The sequence below is a fragment of the Chrysemys picta genome, chromosome 8 (assembly GCF_011386835.1).
Source record: "Chrysemys picta bellii isolate R12L10 chromosome 8, ASM1138683v2, whole genome shotgun sequence".
Taxonomy (NCBI): Eukaryota; Metazoa; Chordata; order Testudines; family Emydidae; genus Chrysemys; species Chrysemys picta.
In genome coordinates, this window is record NC_088798.1 from 6,548,669 (window position 1) to 6,568,755 (window position 20,087).

Genomic DNA, 20,087 nt, shown 5'->3' on the forward strand with positions numbered 1-20,087 from the left:
ACAAGGGACATGCGTGAGGGTTTTGCAAAGGCAAAGCGGCGGCTGCAGGGTGGGACTAGCGTGAGGGATGGATGCAGATGCCCGGGGGGAGGGCTGAGGAGGCCTGTGGAAATTCCCTCCCCCAGCGGCACTAGCGGCTCGGGAGCCAGGGGAGGGAAGGGGCTCGCTTGGCCCGGGTTGCCCCCAGGGGTAAGTGGCAGAGAGGGGGGGCGGCTGGCGGATGTCGGCGGTGGCTGCAGCACGTGATGCGCTGCCTGCGGTATAAAGGCCTCTGGAGCGGTTGCAGGCGTCTCAGTGTGTGAGAAGTTCCGCTGGGTCTGAGCTCGGGGGGAGGTCGCCTTCCCACTGCCCCCCCTCCTCCGCCCCCATCCCCTTTTCCACCCCTCCCCGCGCCCCTCCCTCCCCCAGACTCTGCCAAGGAGCGATCGCAGCTCCCAGCCCCTCTGTGTCCTCCCCCCCCCCAACTCCCATCCTCCCCCTCCAGCCGCCACCCGGATCCTGCCTTGACTCTCTCCCACCCGGAGAGCGGCTGAAAGCCGGAGAAGGAGCCGGAGCCCGCTGCCGGCCGTGCCCGGTTGGAGAGAGACGGGGGGACCGCGCAGCCCCGGCCGCCGCCTCGGTACCATTCCGGGGGCCGCCGCTAGGCGGGGGGAGCCCGGGCCCGGCTACCCGAGAATGACTCTGGGTAGGAGCAGGAGCAGCAGCTGCGGGATCATGTCCGAGAACTCCCCGGAGGAGGAGCCGCTCTCCGAGGTGGAGGACGCGGATATCGATGTGGTGGGGCCCCCCCAGGACGGGGGCAAATTCAGCGAGGAGGAGGAAGAGGAGGAAGAAGAAGAAGACGACAGCGACCCTCTGGGGCTGCCCAGGAGCGGGGCCAGCAGCCAGGCGCGCCTGGGGGGCTCCCCGGAGAGGCGGGCCCCCTCGGAGCCGGCGTGCGCCCGGGGCGCAGCGCCCGGGGAGAAGCCGCCGGCGGCCGGGAAGAACCCGCTGGTGAAGCCGCCGTACTCCTACATCGCGCTCATCACCATGGCCATCCTGCAGAGCCCCAAGAAACGCCTGACGCTCAGCGAGATCTGCGAGTTCATCAGCGGCCGCTTCCCCTACTACCGGGAGAAGTTCCCGGCCTGGCAGAACAGCATCCGCCACAACCTCTCGCTCAACGACTGCTTCGTCAAGATCCCCCGCGAGCCGGGCAACCCGGGCAAGGGCAACTACTGGACCCTGGACCCGGAGTCCGCCGACATGTTCGACAACGGCAGCTTCCTCCGCCGCAGGAAGCGCTTCAAACGGCAGCAGCCGCCGCTGCACCCCCAGCACCCCGAGCTCCTGCTGCGAGCCGGGGGGGACCCCGGCCCCTTCCTGCCCGGCTTCCCTTACGGACCCTACGGCTACAACTACGGCCTCCAGCTGCAGAACTACCACCACCCGCATCCGCCCCATCCCGCGGCGGGGGGCACCTTTCCCTTCCAGCCCCCGCACTGCCCAGCCCTGCCCGGACCTCCGCCCCCGGCCGCCTCGGTCTTCTCCGGCGCCCCCAGCCTCCCCTCCTTCCTGGGCGGCGAACTGAGCTGCAGGAAACCTTTCTACCACCCGCAGCTGAGCCCCACCGCCCTGCCCGCCGCCGCCGCCCTCCTGCAGACCCTCAAGGCAGACAACAGCCACGGCGGCGGCAGCAGCACCCCCCGGAGGCCTTCCTTTTCCATAGACAACATTATCGGGGGCGCTGCCCCGCCGCCCCACAGCAGCTCCCCCACCTCCTCCCCTTACGCCTCTGGCCAAGTTGGGAGCCAGGCTCAAGTCCTGACCATGCTGACTCCCGCTTTGGCACCGGTACAGAACCACTTAAACTTGGCCCACGAGTCTCTCCTGCAGCCCGGACAGAACTTTTCCAGCAAAATCACAAATCTGAGTAGCTGTCCCTTTTAAAAGAGATCAAACAAACAAACAAAAAAGCCCCCTTCAAACAAAAAAACAATACCCCCCCCCCCCAAAAAAAAATTCTCCTCCTGTTGTGTTTTAAGGTAGGAATTCTTTCTTTTTTGGTTTTTTTTTATTTTGTCTTTTTCGCATCCAGATCTCTGTCTCTCTTCCCTTTGCTCGAAAAAGAATTCTAAACTACCCCCCAGACTCCAAAAGTGTATTTATAAAGTGTCCATAATGTACGATGGGAAACTCAGCTGGTTAAAATGTAACATTTTATAGGTGTTAATTTTCTTTTTTAATGATCTCGGGTCTTCGAAACATGTTCTTTGCGAGTTGCAAACATCCTGGCGAGAGAGCTGGTTTTGAAAAACTTACAAGGAGAGTTTTAAATGTCTGGGTATTTTTTAAAAGGTTTTGCTCGTTCCTTCAAAGCTCTGATTTGAAGGGTTTCCTCCAACGTATGCGTATTTTTCTCCTCCCGAGGAAAATGTTTAATGATCCGATTTTTTTTTTAAATCTTGGTTTGATTGATTTTACTTATAAAGCACCATCCCATATAAAAAAAATCAGTGAAACTCCGGATGCTTTTAATGAGACGTATTCAAATACACATTTTAAAAAATCGGAGATATCAGGAAGTTTTTTATAATTTTCATTTTTTAACCCAGTTTTTCCACCCCTTAAATGTGTAGGTGTTTTTTTTTAATGTATTTGTAATTATTTGTATATAGGTTATTCGGGAGATAATGTGCAGATTCCATCTCTCTCTCTTCACTGGTTGTGCAGCCGTCCTATCTATTTTATTGAGAGAATCTGTGAATACTTTGTGGAAAAGGCAACGCAGTTTTGCCCACCCTGGTGTAAATTAATAAATGTTTGTGAACTGTTTAAAACAAAACCCCAAACGATCGTTCGTTCTTATGTATTTTCTTCATGGAAGAACTGATCATCCCCCGCTCTAACTCTGGGCCTCAGAACCGAGTGCTATAGTCACCCGATTGACGCCAGTTAGAAAATGGGTAACTTTTAAAACTAAATCCACTTAGATCTCCGTAGAGTGGGGCTTTTCATTACTAAACTAAACTGAAGCACCAAACTCGGCACCGAACTCTTCAATAGACCTTGAGTAAAGTGGAATAGAAGGACAGACTATCAACAGTGTATTGATTTGTTTTTATTTCCCAGGATAAATATTTTAGTTCCTCTTCTTACCAGGTCAGAATATCAAAGTTTAAATTTGGCTTTTTGCTCTTTTTGTAAATATGCCCCCTTTTTTAAAAAAAAAAACCCTCATAATTCAAGGTTTATACCATCTCCTTTCGATTATTAGACTTTTAGTTTTGGTTCTACAGTAGGCAACCAATTCAACTCCTGTTTTTGGCAAAGACTTGCTGTTGCCAGGCTGTTCCTAAGGAAGGAGGGGGGGAGAATACGCGTGGAGGGGGCGGATTGTTTTTCTCCCCCTTTTTTTATTTTGTTTGGAAACGTTGGCACATGGGAAAATAACTGGAAGGGTTTTGTTTTTCCTTGGGCCCGAGGAGTTCGGATGACCAATGAAACTCGAGAGCTCTGCCTACATTTTGCAACAACTTACAAAAGTAAATAAACATCTTGCAACGCTCTCTGACACCCCCCCCCCCTTTTGTTGTTGTTGTTGTTGTTGTTGTATTGTCACGCAGAAACTTGAAAGCAATCGCGTTACTTTAAAGAAGCATCCTGGTCTCTTGTGCAGCAAGCAGGGAAGTTGTGCGCAAAAAGCCTTGCCCAGTCAGTGAATTAAATCAGATTGAATGGGGGGGGGGAACCCTCCCTCCTCCCCCAGTATTCATTTACCAGCTTCGCATTGTTCGAATGGACTCCGGTCCGCATAAAGATCAATATATTCCAAGGGAGGAGGGGTCGCGGGTGAGTGTGTGTGGGGGGAGGATTCGAATCGTGTAGCATTTTACATCTCTCTTAATCCGCCTCGAACCTCAGCTGAGTTTGTTGATGTTGTTGCTTAAAGGGCTGCTTCCCCTGAATAGGCGCCCAGCGAGCGGTCTCACATCTCGCTCTCACGCCCATTTGCTTCTGAAAAGCGATCTTCTGTCAGACACTTGGTTGTCCCCTTTCATGTCCAGCTCCTACAAAAGGGGCTACAAGGCTCGACATGGGAGAAAAGAGGAGGCCAATGAATCTATTTTCCAGATTGCCAAGCACATGGTGGAAACGCTGAAGAGTCTCTACAGCTCTTTTCTTCTTCCGGCCTCCCCTTTTCTGTGGCTAGAACTGCGTGCAAGTAGTTAAATGGCTAAGTTGGGGGTGTTTCTGACAAGCTCATTACTAGAGGGGTGGTCCGCCCCCCCTCCTCTCCCCGGAGCCTTTGATGGAGTTAGAAGAAAATAGTGAAGAGAAACTAACTTTGTTCAGATCCGCTTTAATAAACGAGGTGGCTTTTAATAATGTGGAATCCATAGGGAGAAAGGAGAGAACTTGTACATCAGGGTTTTTATTTTAAAAGTTGTGAGCGAATTTTTTTAAAGAGCCTGTGGGGGTGGAGAAAAACATTGTGAAAGGGAACTAAATAACTAGAGAATGTAGTGACTGGTAGAAAATAGTTTGAGAAGCGTTTAGGATGAAATCCCATGTAAAATGTAGAACCAGTGTGTATAGTTTGCAGATTTAATAAACAGGACATTGCATTTAAACCCCCCTTTGGCAGATCTTGTTTAAGGATCCGGTCTTACTGTTCTGATTAAGGTATTTGGGATTTCCCCTAAGAGGGCAAATCTGTTCCTAGACGAGAGGTAGCAGTCTCTGAGTTACAGATTGCAGACCAGTCATTACCCAAACTTCTGAGGCTTCCACCCTTTGCTCATTGAGTAGAACAATGATGGTTTCAAACACACCAGTGCGGCCCCCACCCCCCACCCCAAACTTCTTCTGTTAGGTTGAAATCACCTTTTGTGGCTGGAATTTTCTCTTGTTCACCCATTCCTCCCTCTTCCGGTCCCATCAAGTGAGACTCTTTGTTTTTCCTCTGTGACCATGAATGAAACTTACCAGGAAAGGTAACCGATTTTATTATTATTATTTACTTTAATCCGAGTCAAAATGATATCAAACCTTCCTCATTGGCTTGTCTCGTTTGCATTGCAGCCTGAAACTGTGTCGTGTTAGGTTGATTTTTTTTCTCTCTCTCTGCGGTTCTCTAGGTCTAAATAGAAGTGTAGTATTTAGACACGGATATTGTATGACGCGTGGGCTGGTTAATCCATAATAACGACTGTCTGCAGACCCAATGGACCCCCTCATTTTGATATGTGTCGGGGGGGGTCGGACCCCGCCGCACCCCAGGTTTTGTCTGATCTGAGAGCCTTCAATTCCACCGCCAAACCTTGCCAAGGCGACAGGGTTAACAGCGAAATATGGAATAACGTTAACTCTAGAGGGGGTGGTGTTTAAAGGCACCGCGGATAATGGCCTCTAATTACGGGGCTGGCTGACTCTGTAGGTTTGATCTTCACGGGGCATTATTTTTAAGCGGTCGTTGAGGATCGTTTTTCACGCCTATCTGGCTAAAGGGGGGGAGGATTGTTTGTTTGTTTGTTTATTGGAGGGGGCATTGGCAATAACCGATCACTGAACGATGTTAGCATTCAAGGAGAGTGATTAGCTGTCCCAGCCAGTATTTTCCCCTCTTGCCCAAATCCTGTTATGAATTTGTTCTGTTCTTGTTTGGAAAACTGCAGTTTAAAAAAAAACCCTTTATAAACCTAGAAAGATTGAAGGCTGAATCCATGTACATGACACCACAGGGCCCGATCCTGTAGCCCTTCCTCCCTAGGAGTTTTTTGTCTGAATAACGACTGCAGAATCGATCCATAATCTAACCCTACCCAGTTCCTGTCTATACATGAAATGCCAGCTGGGTTCTCCCTTTTGCAAACGTTTCTTTGGTGGATTGTTTGGGGGTTGTGTTCTTTTTTTGGTGGGAGGGGTGGTGGGTTAAATACCTTCCTGAGGTGTCAGTTGAAGGGACTTTAACCGCAAAACAGCTGCCCGGAAGATACTAAATACTGTAGTATGGATGTTTCGATTCGAAGTGGGTTTCATTCAAACGCTTATATCGTTCAAGTGAGCCCAGAAATGTGACCCGTGCGATGTTTTTTGTGTGTGTGTAACTCCCCCCCCCCCCTTGATATTTCTAGGGAAAACAGTCCTTCTCAGCAACATTTCTGTTTGCAAAGGGGCAGGCCTCCGAGGTTACTTAACTGAACAAGAAATGTTGTAACACGTTTCAGAACACATCTGGTGTGGAGGGAACCCCCCCCCTTTCATTGTTAAATCCCCCCCATCCCCAGTCATTGGCCTAAATTGAGTGATCACGATTCTTGGGATAGAGGGAACAGCGTGTCAATTTCGATCTAGCTCTTAAATCCCCACCGCGCATCCCCATCCGAAACCTCCGGCTCCTGGAATCGCATTAAAACTCTCTCCAAACATCTCCTCCTTTGGCAGGCTGTGGTATCCATTATTGCGATCAGAAGCCCGCAGGAGCGTTTTAAACTGATTTGGGGGAATTAGGAAGGTCAGAAGCCCGTTCCCTTCTCCAATATTTTTGTCTTTATGGTTAAATGGAGCGCTGAAAAATGATCTGGATTATGGAAAACACCTTTTCTAAACAACACCGATGTCCAGTGGTTAAACCCTTCCCTGATGGCCAGGCCTCTTTGGTTTCCTATTTCTGAGAATAACCCTTCCTCCCCCCCCCCCCCCCCATGTTCACGCTTGCTTTAAATCTTAATTAGAGTAATCACTTTACCCTTTCTTAAGACACTTTCTCTGACTTGTGACTTAAGACAAATATTTGCAAGGGAGTGGACTATTTCCCCCCCTCCTAATATACAACGTTTCTCATCCCTCTCCCTTTATTTTAGGAACGAAATTGTTACCTTTTAAATTTTCCTACGTTTTAAAATCTCCAATGACTATTGCTTTTGGAACACAAGCGGCAAGTTACTGAACACAAGTTATTGAATGGAAAATGTGATGTTGCCGTGTTTAGATCTTTCACACAAATATAGGAGCCGCTGAGGCTTCCAAGTGGGGACTTTCTGTGACATGGCCTGGCAAGATTAGAAAGACTCTATCTGCCTTGGGATATTGCAAGGGGTTTATTAACCATGTTAATTTGTGTCTCGTCTTGTTAGTTTTCTGAAGCGTGGTTTTTTTTTTCTTTCTTTCTTTTGCATTGGCGACCACCCAGGGGCTGTAGTTATAGGAAAAAGCAGACATGCAAAAAACATAGCAAACGTGTTTATTTCTCTAAAGTTTGAAGGCAGCAGAGCCTAGTCCCCCCGGGGAAAAAAAATCTATTTATAACCCCCTTTTTATTTAGGGCTCAAATCCGGCATATTTAAATCTAGACCCAAAGGGTCATTTTATTGGCCACTTAATGAAGTTTAAAACTTTGTCCAGCTTAAGAGGCTTTGAAAGCCCATTTGTGACAGTGATGGGGAAGGATTGTTGGTAGCGACGAGAGAATAATAGAGGTTGTCAGTTTTATTCACTTTGCAAGGCGGTGGGGAGGATACCCCCTTGGAATTGTTGAAATGAAATAAAGATTTATTGTAGCGCGCTAAAGGTCCGGAGTTAAACTTTTTCCGGGTGGTATTTCAGATCTCAGACAGCACCTCTGCCCACTCAAGACAACCGGAGTGCGAATATTTAGGTATTTGTTACTTAATACGCTCGAATGGATTGAGACACGGAAGACTTCTTATATAGCCTCAATTCCACGCTTAAATGTTAGGCTTTTGTGAATCTTTACAGCACAAATCAGTCAGGCGGCAAACTTTGCTCGCTCTTTTCGTGTAGCCTTAACGCTTCCTTGTCTTATGCAGGTTTGGTAAGAAAATACTGCAGGTCACAAACCAATATACTTCGTATCTACACATGCACTTTATATTTTATGTGCCCGCACAATTACAGGCAGCATTCCTTGCTTGGAATCAGAAGCCAAAGTTACAATGAAACAAAACGTGACTGTTTGCAGGGAAGCCAATACATGGCTTTGCCCTTTTTGTTTTATTACAAAAAAATCACCCTTCAAAGTTTCAGAATAGAATGAATTTTGTGGCGGTTTTTAAAATCCATTTTAGTCTTAACTCTGGCCGCACTCGCTGACTTTTGCTTTCAGAGCTAATTAAGTGTCATGTAAAAAAAAAGCGATATAAACAACTAGTTGTAGTTCATATAATTACTCCCCATCCAAAGGGTCTGTTACAACTTTAAAATAAAGATAAATTGCTATTGCATTTGCTTTGCAATACTGAAATCAGTGTGGATTTGGTTTCTAAAGGGTTTGGGAGTTGAGGGAAGGAATCAAACGACATTTAAAATAAGCTTTCTCTCCAGTTTCCCTTCATTTCCTTCTGCGTCCTTTCTTTCTCTGTCCTCAACTTTTTTTCTTTTATTAATCTGGTCCCTCCTTGATCTGAAACTGATTCCTTACCACAGTTGCCAAGTTTTCTTGAAGTGCTGCTTGTCTGCTGTATGGACTGGTCCGGTTATGTTTCATTCACAGCGCAGTGAATAGGAAATAACTGTTGGGTTTCACTTTTAATGACTGATCCTCAGTTAGGTTCCACGAACGCCGGGTAGGCGAGGATTCTTCCTCAATTATGTAGAATTCCAATGTTAAAAAGCGGGGAGAAATTTGACTTGAGACACGCAGCTGGCAGAGTTCAAATAGTTCCAAGAACTTTGCATCGACATTAGTAAGGCCATGAATCTAGACAGGGATTTTTGCATGGTCTTTGCAATGCAGCTGTAGTGCAATCATTGAATTTAGCCACCTCGCCGCGATTTGTTTGTCACGATAAACCAATTTTTTTTCTTCATTGCCGTGGAAGGAATTAAGCGGCTAGCGTTGCAGAAAGATGCCCAAATAAGATCAACAACAAAGTCTGCCTTGTATAGGTTCCAGATCTTCGAAAGGGATCTCTGTGACTCGCGTTCAGCTTGAAGGCTGGCTAGACAACCAAGGTATTAATGAATCTTTTTAAAAAAAAAATTGTAAACTCAACAGTTGATTGTTTAGAATTTACTGGCGCATGGGAATTAGAAATGGCTACACACCCAGATACTGTAACGTGAGCTCTGCTTTATAACCCCTTACTATGCGATACTACAGACTGAAAACACCTTATGCCTCTAAGAGAAGCCCCCTTTTCCATTTAGCTCCGGCTGGCATTTCTTGAGCATTTGTGCTATTTTTTTAATAAAAATAAAATTAACCTTTGTGTCCATGTAGTTCATAGCAACAGGTGTCAGGATGGCACATAACAAGCACCGAAGTCTTTGATCTCGAGTTTCCATCTCCATCTTAATTCAAATGCTAATTTTAATAGCTCTTGTTGCTCCTTTGATGATACCCAGGGATAAAATGTTGATAAGCTAAATCAGTGTGTTGGCTGTCTGTTTATTTTAAACGGCACCTATGGAACACGGAACTAGATTTATGTACCAATCGAAGGCGCCTGGTTAATATTTAATACTGTTTAATTCCAAAATTGGATTGAGGAAAAACATCTCATTTTTCCTAAATCAAAACCCATGATATTTTGCCTTATTTTATAAATGTCTCCTGTTTCTTTTGGCAAGGCAAACTGTGTCATTTAGGTGCCTAAGTATATACATATATTTTAAAAATCGCAAGTTATTAACATTCGTTTCTAACGAAAGTTCATATTCTCCATCTGCCAAAGATAGCCTTGTAAATCATAATGAAAATCTGCACGGAAGATTATATAGTGGAAAAGGACTGGAGATGTAGTTTTTTTTTTTCCAGTGTCCAGTGCTGCAAAGGATAACTTGTCTCTATTCAATGTTTCAGATGCTTGTTAATTACACCCTCCTCCCCAATATTTCCTGGTTAATTAGGATCAGATTTACAAGTCAGACTGTGCAAGGTAATTATACCAACCACTTAATTTGATCAAACAGGAAATGATATACACACGCACATTTTAAAAGTTGGGCTAAGACTCCATTGACTCCCGGTTGTAACCTCATTTTCAAGGAAAATGACATTCTTACCAGTTATTTCATTTTGCTCCCTTTAGGGCGGGGGATTTACACTCTGAAATTAACAGGGCCGGTTCCTGCAGTCCTTACTCTCGCAAAACTCGCCTCCCATTTTTCCTGGCTCAGTTTCCCCGCACTCGAAAGATGAGCCGGAGTGCTCTGAAATTTGCGTTCATGAAGTGAAAAGTTTCCCCTGCCGCTGAATTAAAATTCATCACAGAAAACTTCGGTGGGAAGTAAGTGACTTTGCCGGGTAAAAAAAATTGGTGTTCGGTGTAGCTAAAGTACCGGGCAAAGCTCCCCTGGAAAGTCAATGGGAGTTTTGCTCTAGCTGGTAAATTACACCAGTTTTTGAGCATATTCATGAAGCAGGGCATGAACCATTGCTTTATTCGGATCCAATAAGGTATTTCAATAGGGTGACCAGATCCCCACACGGATTTTTTCCTCATAACCCCCGGGTCATTTTCTCTTCTGTCCCTCCCCCTCCCATTTCAGACATGAATATAATAAAATACTACTAGGTTCACGGGTCACACAAGTATATACAAGTTAAGCATGTTCTTTAGAAGCAATGGTTTTTTAAAAAGAATTGCTTTTAATTCATTCCTTGGAAAACTTAATTTTTTAACCAGGAAAAAAACCCAATCCTCACTTCATTGCTAGTAGGACTGCAGGATTCATGGACAATGAATTTTATTCAGTGCATTTATCTCTTATTTTCTGGTTCAGGGACATGAAAGAAAATCCCGTCCAAAGTATTTGTTCAGTGGATGTTTGTATGAACAAATGCCCCCAATAGGTCTTACAATCAATGGTTGATGGGCAGTAGGGTTAGCTGATGTTCATTCTATCACCTGATTGGAAGCAGGGCCTTCCCTAAAACGGCTTCTGCCGAGGTACATTTGGTTTTGGTCACAAACGAATTTGGTGGGCCGATTGGAGTGAATTTCGCAATGGGCTCTCAACCTGCCCCCCAGGCCAGCAGATTAAAAGGAGTCCAACACGGCTGAAGCAAAAGTCGGTTTAGATCTCCCTCGCCCCTAGCGAAATGATCCTGAATATTCTCTTACACTGAGTGGTGTGAGGGCTGATGTGAGCTCCTCGGGTTGCTGTGTGCCTTGGTGTTTGGTTTTACAGAAAAAACCCTCCCACTTTTAATGGAGGATTTTGTCTGGTTGGGGTTGGTAGAGCGAGGCAGTTAGAGCCTCATAAGCATATAGATAGGGGCAGAAATAGACCCCCACACTTTCTTTTTAAACTTAAACGAATACGTTAAGGAAAGGCGCTGTCCCTGCAAACACAATCTGGTCACATTTCAGCGTCGTCGGCTCATGTCAGCTCCAGATTTAGACTAAATTATAGTCACTGTTCTTTTTAACTCAAATTCGTTTCACATCCTCAACCATATCAAAGAGATTCCGCGCATAGCCCCTTCTTTCTTTCTTCACAGGGGAACGAAAAGCTACATTTCCTACATTCTAATATTTTCCTCCCACATCTTATGGGGACTCTCTGGCTAAAAGTTTCCTTTCTGATTTGCCTCTCCGCCGCCATCTGTTGTGTGGTTTCGCTCTGGTATCCCTTCTGCCCCGTCGGTGGCTGTTAAATAAATAAAAACACAACACACCCAAAAATGCAAACCAGCTTTTGGATGAAGGGCCAGGTCCCTGTTCCCAGTCAAGTCAGTGGCAAACACTCCTAGTGATTTCCAGGGCAGCAAGAATGCGGTTCGGGAGCGATAGACCCAGAACCCGCTGCTGATGCCTTCTCAAAGTCTATCGGATATTGGGGACACATCCTCAAGTTGGGGGCAATTGTCCATTGCCCTCGATGGAAATCTGCACCACGGGGCATTGAGGTCCTTGGGAACCTGTTCTTTACATTCCTAGCCGCAATCAGGTTCTCTGGGCGATCTATGAACGCTCATGTTATTAGCAGAGATTTAAATGTCCCATTTCTGTTGGCCACTTAAGCACATTGTATTCAGGGAAAATAACTTGCGGCCTAAAATTCTACTTTTGTTCCAGCGACCGGCGCCTTCGCGGGGCGTTTTCTGGCGTCGCTCTGACAACTGAACGGAGTTAGATTCAAGGGTAGAATAATGCGGTACCCGGAGTTGAAATCCGTGTCTCCTCTGTGACTTAGAAAGTAAATCTCAGTCTCATGACCTTCTCCCTTCCCCGGTCATGTGGGACACAAGTAAATTTATCCACCCCGCTGGAAAGTCTCATGTCAGCAACACAGCAGCGTTGGCTGGCACATCTCACAGGGGAAATTATTTTTAACCTCGTTTGATTGCCCCTTCTCTGAATATAGAGATTAACTCTCCTGCTGGACAGGTTGGTTGTTGTATCCACCTAAATAAACCTGGGCTAAGAAGAACACTTCGGAATAAGCGTTCTTGGGCTTTGTTTTAGCTCAGTTGTAAGTTGTAAGATGCGGGTTGGGCTGTCTCAAGCTTCGGTAAACTTAGCCAAGGGTAGGTACGGTATCTCTTTCTACACCAAGCAATGGGGTGGGGGGCGATTTGGAGATTTAAACTCTGATGCACTGGGAAAAGCGTCAGCAATACACAGCTGTAAGCAACTCCGTTTAAAAAGAAAAGTCATCTTCAAATGTGAGAGGGCGAAAGTTTCCAAATACACAGCGGTGCTGGTACTAAAGTGATCATTACAGATCGCTCGATTAAAACGGGTCTGAGCAGCGTTCCACTAACGATTTCCCTAAATCTGTGCCCCCCCTGCCCCCCAGGAGAAAGAATTACTTGATTTAAGTAACCTCGGACTGGAGTTGCTTTGCAAATTGTGTCTCTCGCCAGCGTTCGTCGTCTCGCGCTGGTCGCTTTGTTCTGGTGCTCGGGAGGGAGGCGGAACACAAAGCTACTGCGAAAGTGCTTTGCGCCATATCCACACCTCGAAGCCGTTGTGATGACAGGCTCGACAAGAAACGGTTCTACCCGCGGAAGAAATGGCTAATCCAATGAACTGTGAAGGAAAAGCTTTTGGCTTGTGGCTGGGGCTTGGACCCAAACGGCGCGCAGGGGAGATGATTGCAAGATGTGGAAGCAAACGCTGCGTTTGGTGTTCACTGGGCGGCTCCCCTCGCTGCCCCCCCTGCCCTTTACTCCCCAGCGAACGGGATCTGCTTGATCCTGGAAGTCAAAACAAGTCTCAGTCCGTTTCAATGGGAGATGGATAAGCCCCCCCCTCCCCCCAACGCTTGGTATCATATAGGAACCGGGCGAGTTCCGTGGGCCCGATCCTGCCGCCTTTACTGCAACGAGAACTGCAGGGTCGGGCCCTAGGTGGGGGACATAGGCCATATGCGCAGCATAGCCACTTAATGGGTGTCAATCCAGCCCGTGGACTAAGTGGCCTCTGGTCATTCAAGCCAAACAAGGGGGCGGGACTCAGCCGGCTTGTCTTCACCGCTGGCGTCTTTTACCTGAGTCTGCTGCGAATAAGACAAGGTGGGTGAGAAGATCTTTTATGGGAGCAACTTCTGCTGGTGAAGGAGCAGCCTTCCGGCTCCGTGTCCCCGAGGCGGGTCTCATTCACCACCAGCAATGGGTCTAATACACTATCACCTCACCCCCCAAACCCCGTTAGCATCCGGGGCCCCGACACTGCAAACACGGACCAGGGAGGGAAGGGAGAGCTCTTTCCGCTTGTCCATTTGGCCAGGAGCAGGTCTGAATGGAGGCGGCTACCTTTTTTTTTTATCCTCTTGCTGCTTTATTCAATGCAGCTACAGTCTGTCCCATTGCCCACCCCTCCCCCCGCTTTATGTTGTAAAAGCGGCCGACCACCTGGGCACAAATTCCAAGCTAACCTCCTGGCCCGACCTAGCAGACAAGCGACCTGCCGCTCTCAAGTCCTTCCCAAGAGACTTCTCCTATTCACGCCGGCACAGGCGGCAGGAAATATGGCTAAGAGAAAAGGCCAGGCCCTAGTTCTGCGGGAGGTACACGGCGAAGAGAGCCTTGGCCAGTGGGGCTGAATTCCCCGAGCCTGGAGCAGTAATCAGCACCCCCCCCCCCCGACCCAAGTCGTTCCAGCATCCCTGGCCAGAGGTGCTGGAACTGGGGGTGCAGCTGCACTCCGTGGTCGGAAGCGGTTCTCCTCCTATCATGTGTCTTGGGGCTTTCACAGCCCCTATGCACATGGTCCCAGCGCCTATGCCCCGACCTTGTTCGTTGAGCCCACAGGGGCTGGGAGCTTATCGCAAAACTCCCTTCACCTTCCAGCCTAAACAAACCAACCCCGAGAAAGAACCAAACCGCTGGGTTTCCTTCTGTGGCAACGTGGCTTTAGGCGAACGGGGAGAGAGGCATTTAGCTACAGAGCCAGCTTTTGGCCCGGGGGGTGGAAGGGGGAAAAACTCCTCGGACCAGGCTGTGTTTAGCAGTTCATTCCAGTTTGTATTTATATTTCAGTAGCGCCTAACAGCTAGGAAGCAAAAACCATGGGAAGCAACCCCCCCCCCCCCCCGCCCCCAGAGCTGTTAGAGAGCGAGGGCTGCAGGATCCAGTGTTATGTTACAACTGGAGTCGGGGCTGGGCCTGCAGCTCCGGATCCGAAGTAGCTGGTGAGTCCTTAAGTACAGCGGCGTAGCTGTGAAGTGCCGAGGGAAGGAAGGATGGCAAACCACATTGAAGTCTGGAGGGATCCAGGCGAACAGGCCCAGCAAACGCTCATTCAAGCCCCAGAACACGTGTGCAGGAGGGGGGCTAAACCCTTCACGTCCTGAAAGTTACAAAGGCAGGGGAAGGAGAGTTCAAGGGAGGGAGGCCTTTCCCCCACCCCCCTTTGCAGCCATGGCTCCCGAACTCAGACTGTGAGGGGGCCAAATCGCAACTGAATTCTTCTCCCTCCTGTGAAAGTGGACCCCCCTGACCCCTGCACCTTGCTATGTATTCTTAAAGCGCCACGGACACCGGCTCTCCAAGCCCCACCAGCCCTGACTGCCTGGCAGAAAAGCCAGCCTTTGACAACTGCGGCCCAGCGAGGTTGGCGGGGAAGGGGTGGATGGACTCTATCCCCAACCTCGCGGCAAATAGCCACCAAGAAAGGGCACGTTGATCCCACGTGGTAACGGGTGTGTGTGACCATTTTAGGGCCAGATCTTGCCCCTACTTCTGTTGCTAGAAAAGCCCCCGTCGCGTTTATTTCTGATCAGGATCGGGCCCAGCGTCTTGGGTTTTGCAGTTCATAACCCCCCCCCCCAATCATCTGAAAACGAACCTGTGTCGATGCAGAGCAGATACAGATGCGAAGGGCTTAGGCTCTGAAAAGGGAGTGGTAGGGGGCATGGCAGAATATGCATTTAACTTGTAAATAATAATAAAAAAAATTCCCTCCCATTTCTTGACGTCCCCGATGTAACTGAAAGCAGACTCGCCCAGCGGTCTCCTTCTGTTCTCCTCCCATTCACGTATGACTTGCAAGTGAAAACATTTTCCTTGGAAAACATCCCTTTGCCCGATATGGACCCGATCCTGAAAAGCTCTTACTAGAATCATTTGGATTAACGTCAAGTAAGAACCACTCGCATGAGTAAGAGTGTGCACCCCCCGGCAGATGGAAATGTTGAACGGTTGGATGTGAAGATGCATTCCTTGCTTTAAAATAGTTTGAATGTGCTTGTATCCAATATGCATCTGTGTAAACACACGCAGTTGGGGGCCGGATCCTGCACCACTGAAGAACAAATCACAAGAGACCGAAGGGGAAGTGGACAGAATTCTCACCTTTATGGCGGAAATAAAACAAAAAAAGCCCCTCACAGCCAAAGTAATAAGATGATGTCTGGTTTTCAATGACGCCAAACGAGAGAGGTTAGATTACAAAATTATCGCTGCAGAAATGGCTCGCTCGTGTAAATCCGATTCACAGAACTGGTATTGACACCAAATCGAACCCAATTGGGAAACAGGCTCCCCCCCCCAGATATGAAATTAAGAATCGTAGCTGATCCACCGATGCCCCTCACTCAATGGTGTTGCTAAATTCATTTCTTTAAATAGCACCCAGGTGGTCTCCTAGGATGTTTCTAGTTAGGAGTCAAAGTTTGAAATCTAGTTTAGAAACCAACATATTTCTATGGAAATTCCTATCTAATCTACAGAGATCAGTATCTATTTTCTATCTATGTGACACCCCCCAATCACCGTTGTATGACAACCGAAATTTTAAATGTAGCTACCAAGCATCAAATAATAAAAAATCAACCACTTATTCTAGTGAGGTCCAGTCTATATTTACATTATAGCGGCGCTGCCCAGAATTTCAGTATTACCGTAAAACAGTGTCCTTTGATCATTTAATAAAGTTTTACCTTTATGTGGCAACTGTGTAGCTGGAAGGGAATTTAACTGTAGATAGAATATTCACAGCGAAAGTTTCCTTGTAACATTAAACACTTCTTTTAACCCCGTTTCATCCAATTTTTAAGCAAACAATTCTGGAAATGACCCTGCAAAGGGATTATTCGAAATAAACTCGGATATGAAAAATAAATTCTCTTGAAAGGAAAGTGACAACGCGCTGATTTTCATTGAAAAAGTAGCAAACATCTTCTTCAATCGAACCCAAAAGGATCCTGTCTCCCCACCCCTTAAAAACGAGGCGTATCTTTCTGGTTGTATCTCCAGGCATATTCTGGCTCTTAATATTTTTTAAATAATCGGATTTAATAATAATATTTACCCAGTTTCATGCGGATAGATTTGCAAAGGCAATGCAAGAGCCAAATAGGTTCTCCCACTCATTAAGCTAGGGACCCAATTTTGCAAACTACCCCGCCACTTCTTTTCCTGGTTGTCAGCGCCGAGTTCCGTGTTTTGACGGTTGCATCACTGGATTTCCCAAAACGTAAAGTGTGTGTGTATGGGGGAAGAACACCACCTGTTTCTCCCTCCCCTTTAGTCTTCTGGTTTTGAAACCAGTTTGAACATCTTTCCTAAATACCACTATATATTATCCACAAGGCAACGTTCCTGGGCACGGATCAGTGTTTGGAAATATGTGATCCCCCCTCTCCCCTTTTGGGGCGTTGTTTTACAAATATTAAATTAGAAAGGGGGTGATTATATATTATTCTTCGTTATTGTTGACGATTCTTTTGTTTATTAGTGTTTAACTTTCTCCACTGCCTGAGTCGATTGGGGGGGCTCCAAACGGAAATCACTTGCTTGTAGGGGGGGGGGATTTTGCTGGACATGGACTGGCTTAACTTCACGTGATGGTGTTTAACAGTTGGCTGGATGGGAGATGACAGATCTCTTCAGCACTAATTTGCCCTAGTACTTCTGCTCTCTCCCCGCTGTTAAAAAAAACACGCAAGCCGCCTTATGCTATCACAGATGCATAATACGTTGCACTGGTCTCCTCCTGCCTGGTTGGAGAGTGGGGGGTGGGCTCTATTTTAATGTCATTATAGTTGCCGTGGCAACCCATTGGCTCGTTGTTCCTGGGGTGAACCTTGTGACAATGGCTGGTTTAAGAGAAATCAGTAAATGTGCAGCAGAGGGACACAGAGATATTAGCGGGAACAACAGCGAGGATTTAACATGTGACCCTTCCAATTAAACTGATGGTACCTCTGCACAGCTGCCTGGGAGCCGTAGGAGGAAAGTGGGGGGGGGGGGGGCGAGAGCCCGGTGCTCACTTGGCAAATCCAGCCAGGCGGCCGGCTTTGGCTGGGCGCTGCAACGAGACATAACACGAGCAGCGTGAATGTCATAAACATCAACAGAGACCAAAGCAACCCTTGCATGCTGCGGAAAGGCGAGTGGCTCTGTCCTTCCAATCCCCCCCCCACACACACACCCACACCCAGCGTCTGAGAAGTTGGCCAGAAAGAAAATAGCGCTCGGCCCGCTGAAATAGAGACCTGGATACTGGCTACTTCAGGCTCGGAGTGACAGGCAATCCACATTACTCAGCAGTTCGGGGCTCACCTACCCCTGAATTCCTCTTTGCTTGGAATCACGTGGGGTTTCGCTGCTCTCTCCCTGTGTAACCCCTTCCCTGAAATACCAACAATGAAATGACCAAGAATTACTGTTATGGCTCCCCCCCTTTTTTTAGGATCCCCCAAAACTTGGCGCGGTCCATGGTTCGTTTCCACAGGAAACCAGCCGAGGGTTGTGGTTTTTGTAAAGTGAAATGCGCGGGGGGGGGGGGGGGGGGGGGGATACGGTGTAAAAGGAAGAAAACGTTGCAATCGATCATGCAGTTTTTGCTGTACCGTGTGCGTGGGCAGATGCGGTTCGTCCAGATTGATTTAATCCGATTTGAAAAGCTAGAGCGGCGTAGCGTGGAAACAGTTCCCTTCAGTTGCGGTGCACCATGAACCGCCCCCCTCCAGGCCCCCAAAATAACGGAAAGCACCGAAGTGTGTGTGTGTATGTGTGTGTGTGACATATAAACCAAGAGGAGGCTCCCTCTATTCCCCCCCTCCCTCCAAAAAGAAAAAAAAAAGTTCGAGGTCTTAAAATATGGTTCAGAGAATTACAAGTAATCAGATCTGCGGGGGGTCAATAGTGCAAACTTTTTAAGACTAATGTTTATTTAGAAAAGTGAGTGGTGTTTGTGTTGCTTTTCTTGTGCCCCGGTGCCAAAATCCTAATGGCTTTAACAGACTTCCCATCACAAACTCCTGCTCCCAGCATACGGACCACCGGAGGGAAAAAAAAAAAACCGAGACCTTACTCAGAAACGATCCGTTTTACGGGAGGGTCGGGTCTGAGAGAGGGGGGCTACATGTAGTTATCAAACCCTCCCCCTCATAAATCAGTCCCAAGGTTTGCCTGGTTTTGCGTTTGTTTAGGAGCAAGTATCATGTAACCCGACCCCATAAATAATAATAAAGAAATGACTCTCGTCTTGTGTAGGCGAAATAACCTGGGGGGAGGGGGAGAAGCGGGAATCGGGTGTTGGAATTAAAGGAGATTCCGGATCTTTCCATTTTCCAATGAAATCTTGAAGCAAAGCCGTCTCCTAAACTCTTCCTTGCACCGACACACGAGTGGGCAGCAGTCTGTGAGCCCCATTGACTTTACCCCATGAAAACAATCGCAGGGCAGCAAAGCTGGCTTTCCCCAAGCTCGCTTTTCTCGTTTTAATTTTTGCTATAACAGTCTTCTGTACAAAATATATATATATATAGCAATTAGACTGCTGGTAACTAAGCACCCGTTTGACTGTGTGTATCCTCAATGAGGACTTTTCTGTGTGTTTTTCTAACTGGAAACCTCATCAGAACTGGGGCGGGGCGGGGAGAGGGGGCTTAAAGGGGTTTTTGGTCAGTATCTTCCAAGGAAGATCCAACTGGCAAATCAATTTCCAATCCTTGCTTCTGAAGGGATCTCTCCCTCCCCTCTTGCTTCATTGAGCCGTGAATGAGAGGTGACACACATTGCAGGGGTGACTTCGCGATCCCGGCGTGAGATGCAGCGGTGGGACTAGAGGAAGGGGAGGAAAAAGCCCGGAGTTGTGTTTGAAACACACGCTTCAAGGGGAAGTGTCACAGACCTGCGTGTCACTAGCAGCGGGTTGGGCTGGGCGAGCACGTGGAAGCTGCCCCAGGCGCGGCGTGTTTTCCAACACGCCGAGCTGCTCCCACGTGTCAGTCCACGGCGGGCGATGGCTTTGAAGAACTCCCACCGATTTGCCTTACGGGGAGATGGTTGCTGTCCCCTGTTTCTTTGATCACCCGCCTCCCACAAACGCGGCGCGGGCCAGTAACCAATGCCCGGTTTGGTTGCCCAAAGCCAGACCTGCGGGGTGGCCGCTGCTCTGTCCTCTCTTTCCTGCGGAGACTTTCCTGCTAGGAGGGCTCATTCTTCGCAACAACCCGCGTTCCTGATGTGCCAGACACATGCATCCTTCCCAAGGATGTGGGACGTCGTTTTATCAGGGGCGCGCGGAGCTATGGTCTCCACCAGCAATTGCTTGCTGCATTAAAGACAGTGACACTCCTTTAACAAACGGGGCCGAAGAGAGCTTTATTTACCTGTCTCTCCTTTGTAACCTCGGTGCACTCCCCGAGTACGGGGGAATGAATCGCTCCTCTACAGAGCCGGT

At 47.8% G+C, this 20,087-nt stretch overlaps 1 protein-coding gene across 1 annotated transcript; it reads left to right on the forward strand.

The window, feature by feature from the left end:
* The first annotated feature begins 286 nt into the window (after positions 1–286).
* On the forward strand, positions 287–2,824 carry FOXD2 (forkhead box D2). The gene has a single exon (XM_065553790.1). It carries the CDS (start codon positions 676–678, stop codon positions 1,927–1,929), a length of 1,254 nt encoding a protein of 417 aa, XP_065409862.1. The 5' UTR covers positions 287–675; the 3' UTR covers positions 1,930–2,824.
* Positions 2,825–20,087: the final 17,263 nt, after the last annotated feature.

Bases quoted from the DNA above. Each gene is read 5' to 3' on its own strand.
- FOXD2 (XM_065553790.1), top strand. From the start codon at position 676: ATGACTCTGGGTAGGAGCAGGAGCAGCAGCTGCGGGATCATGTCCGAG.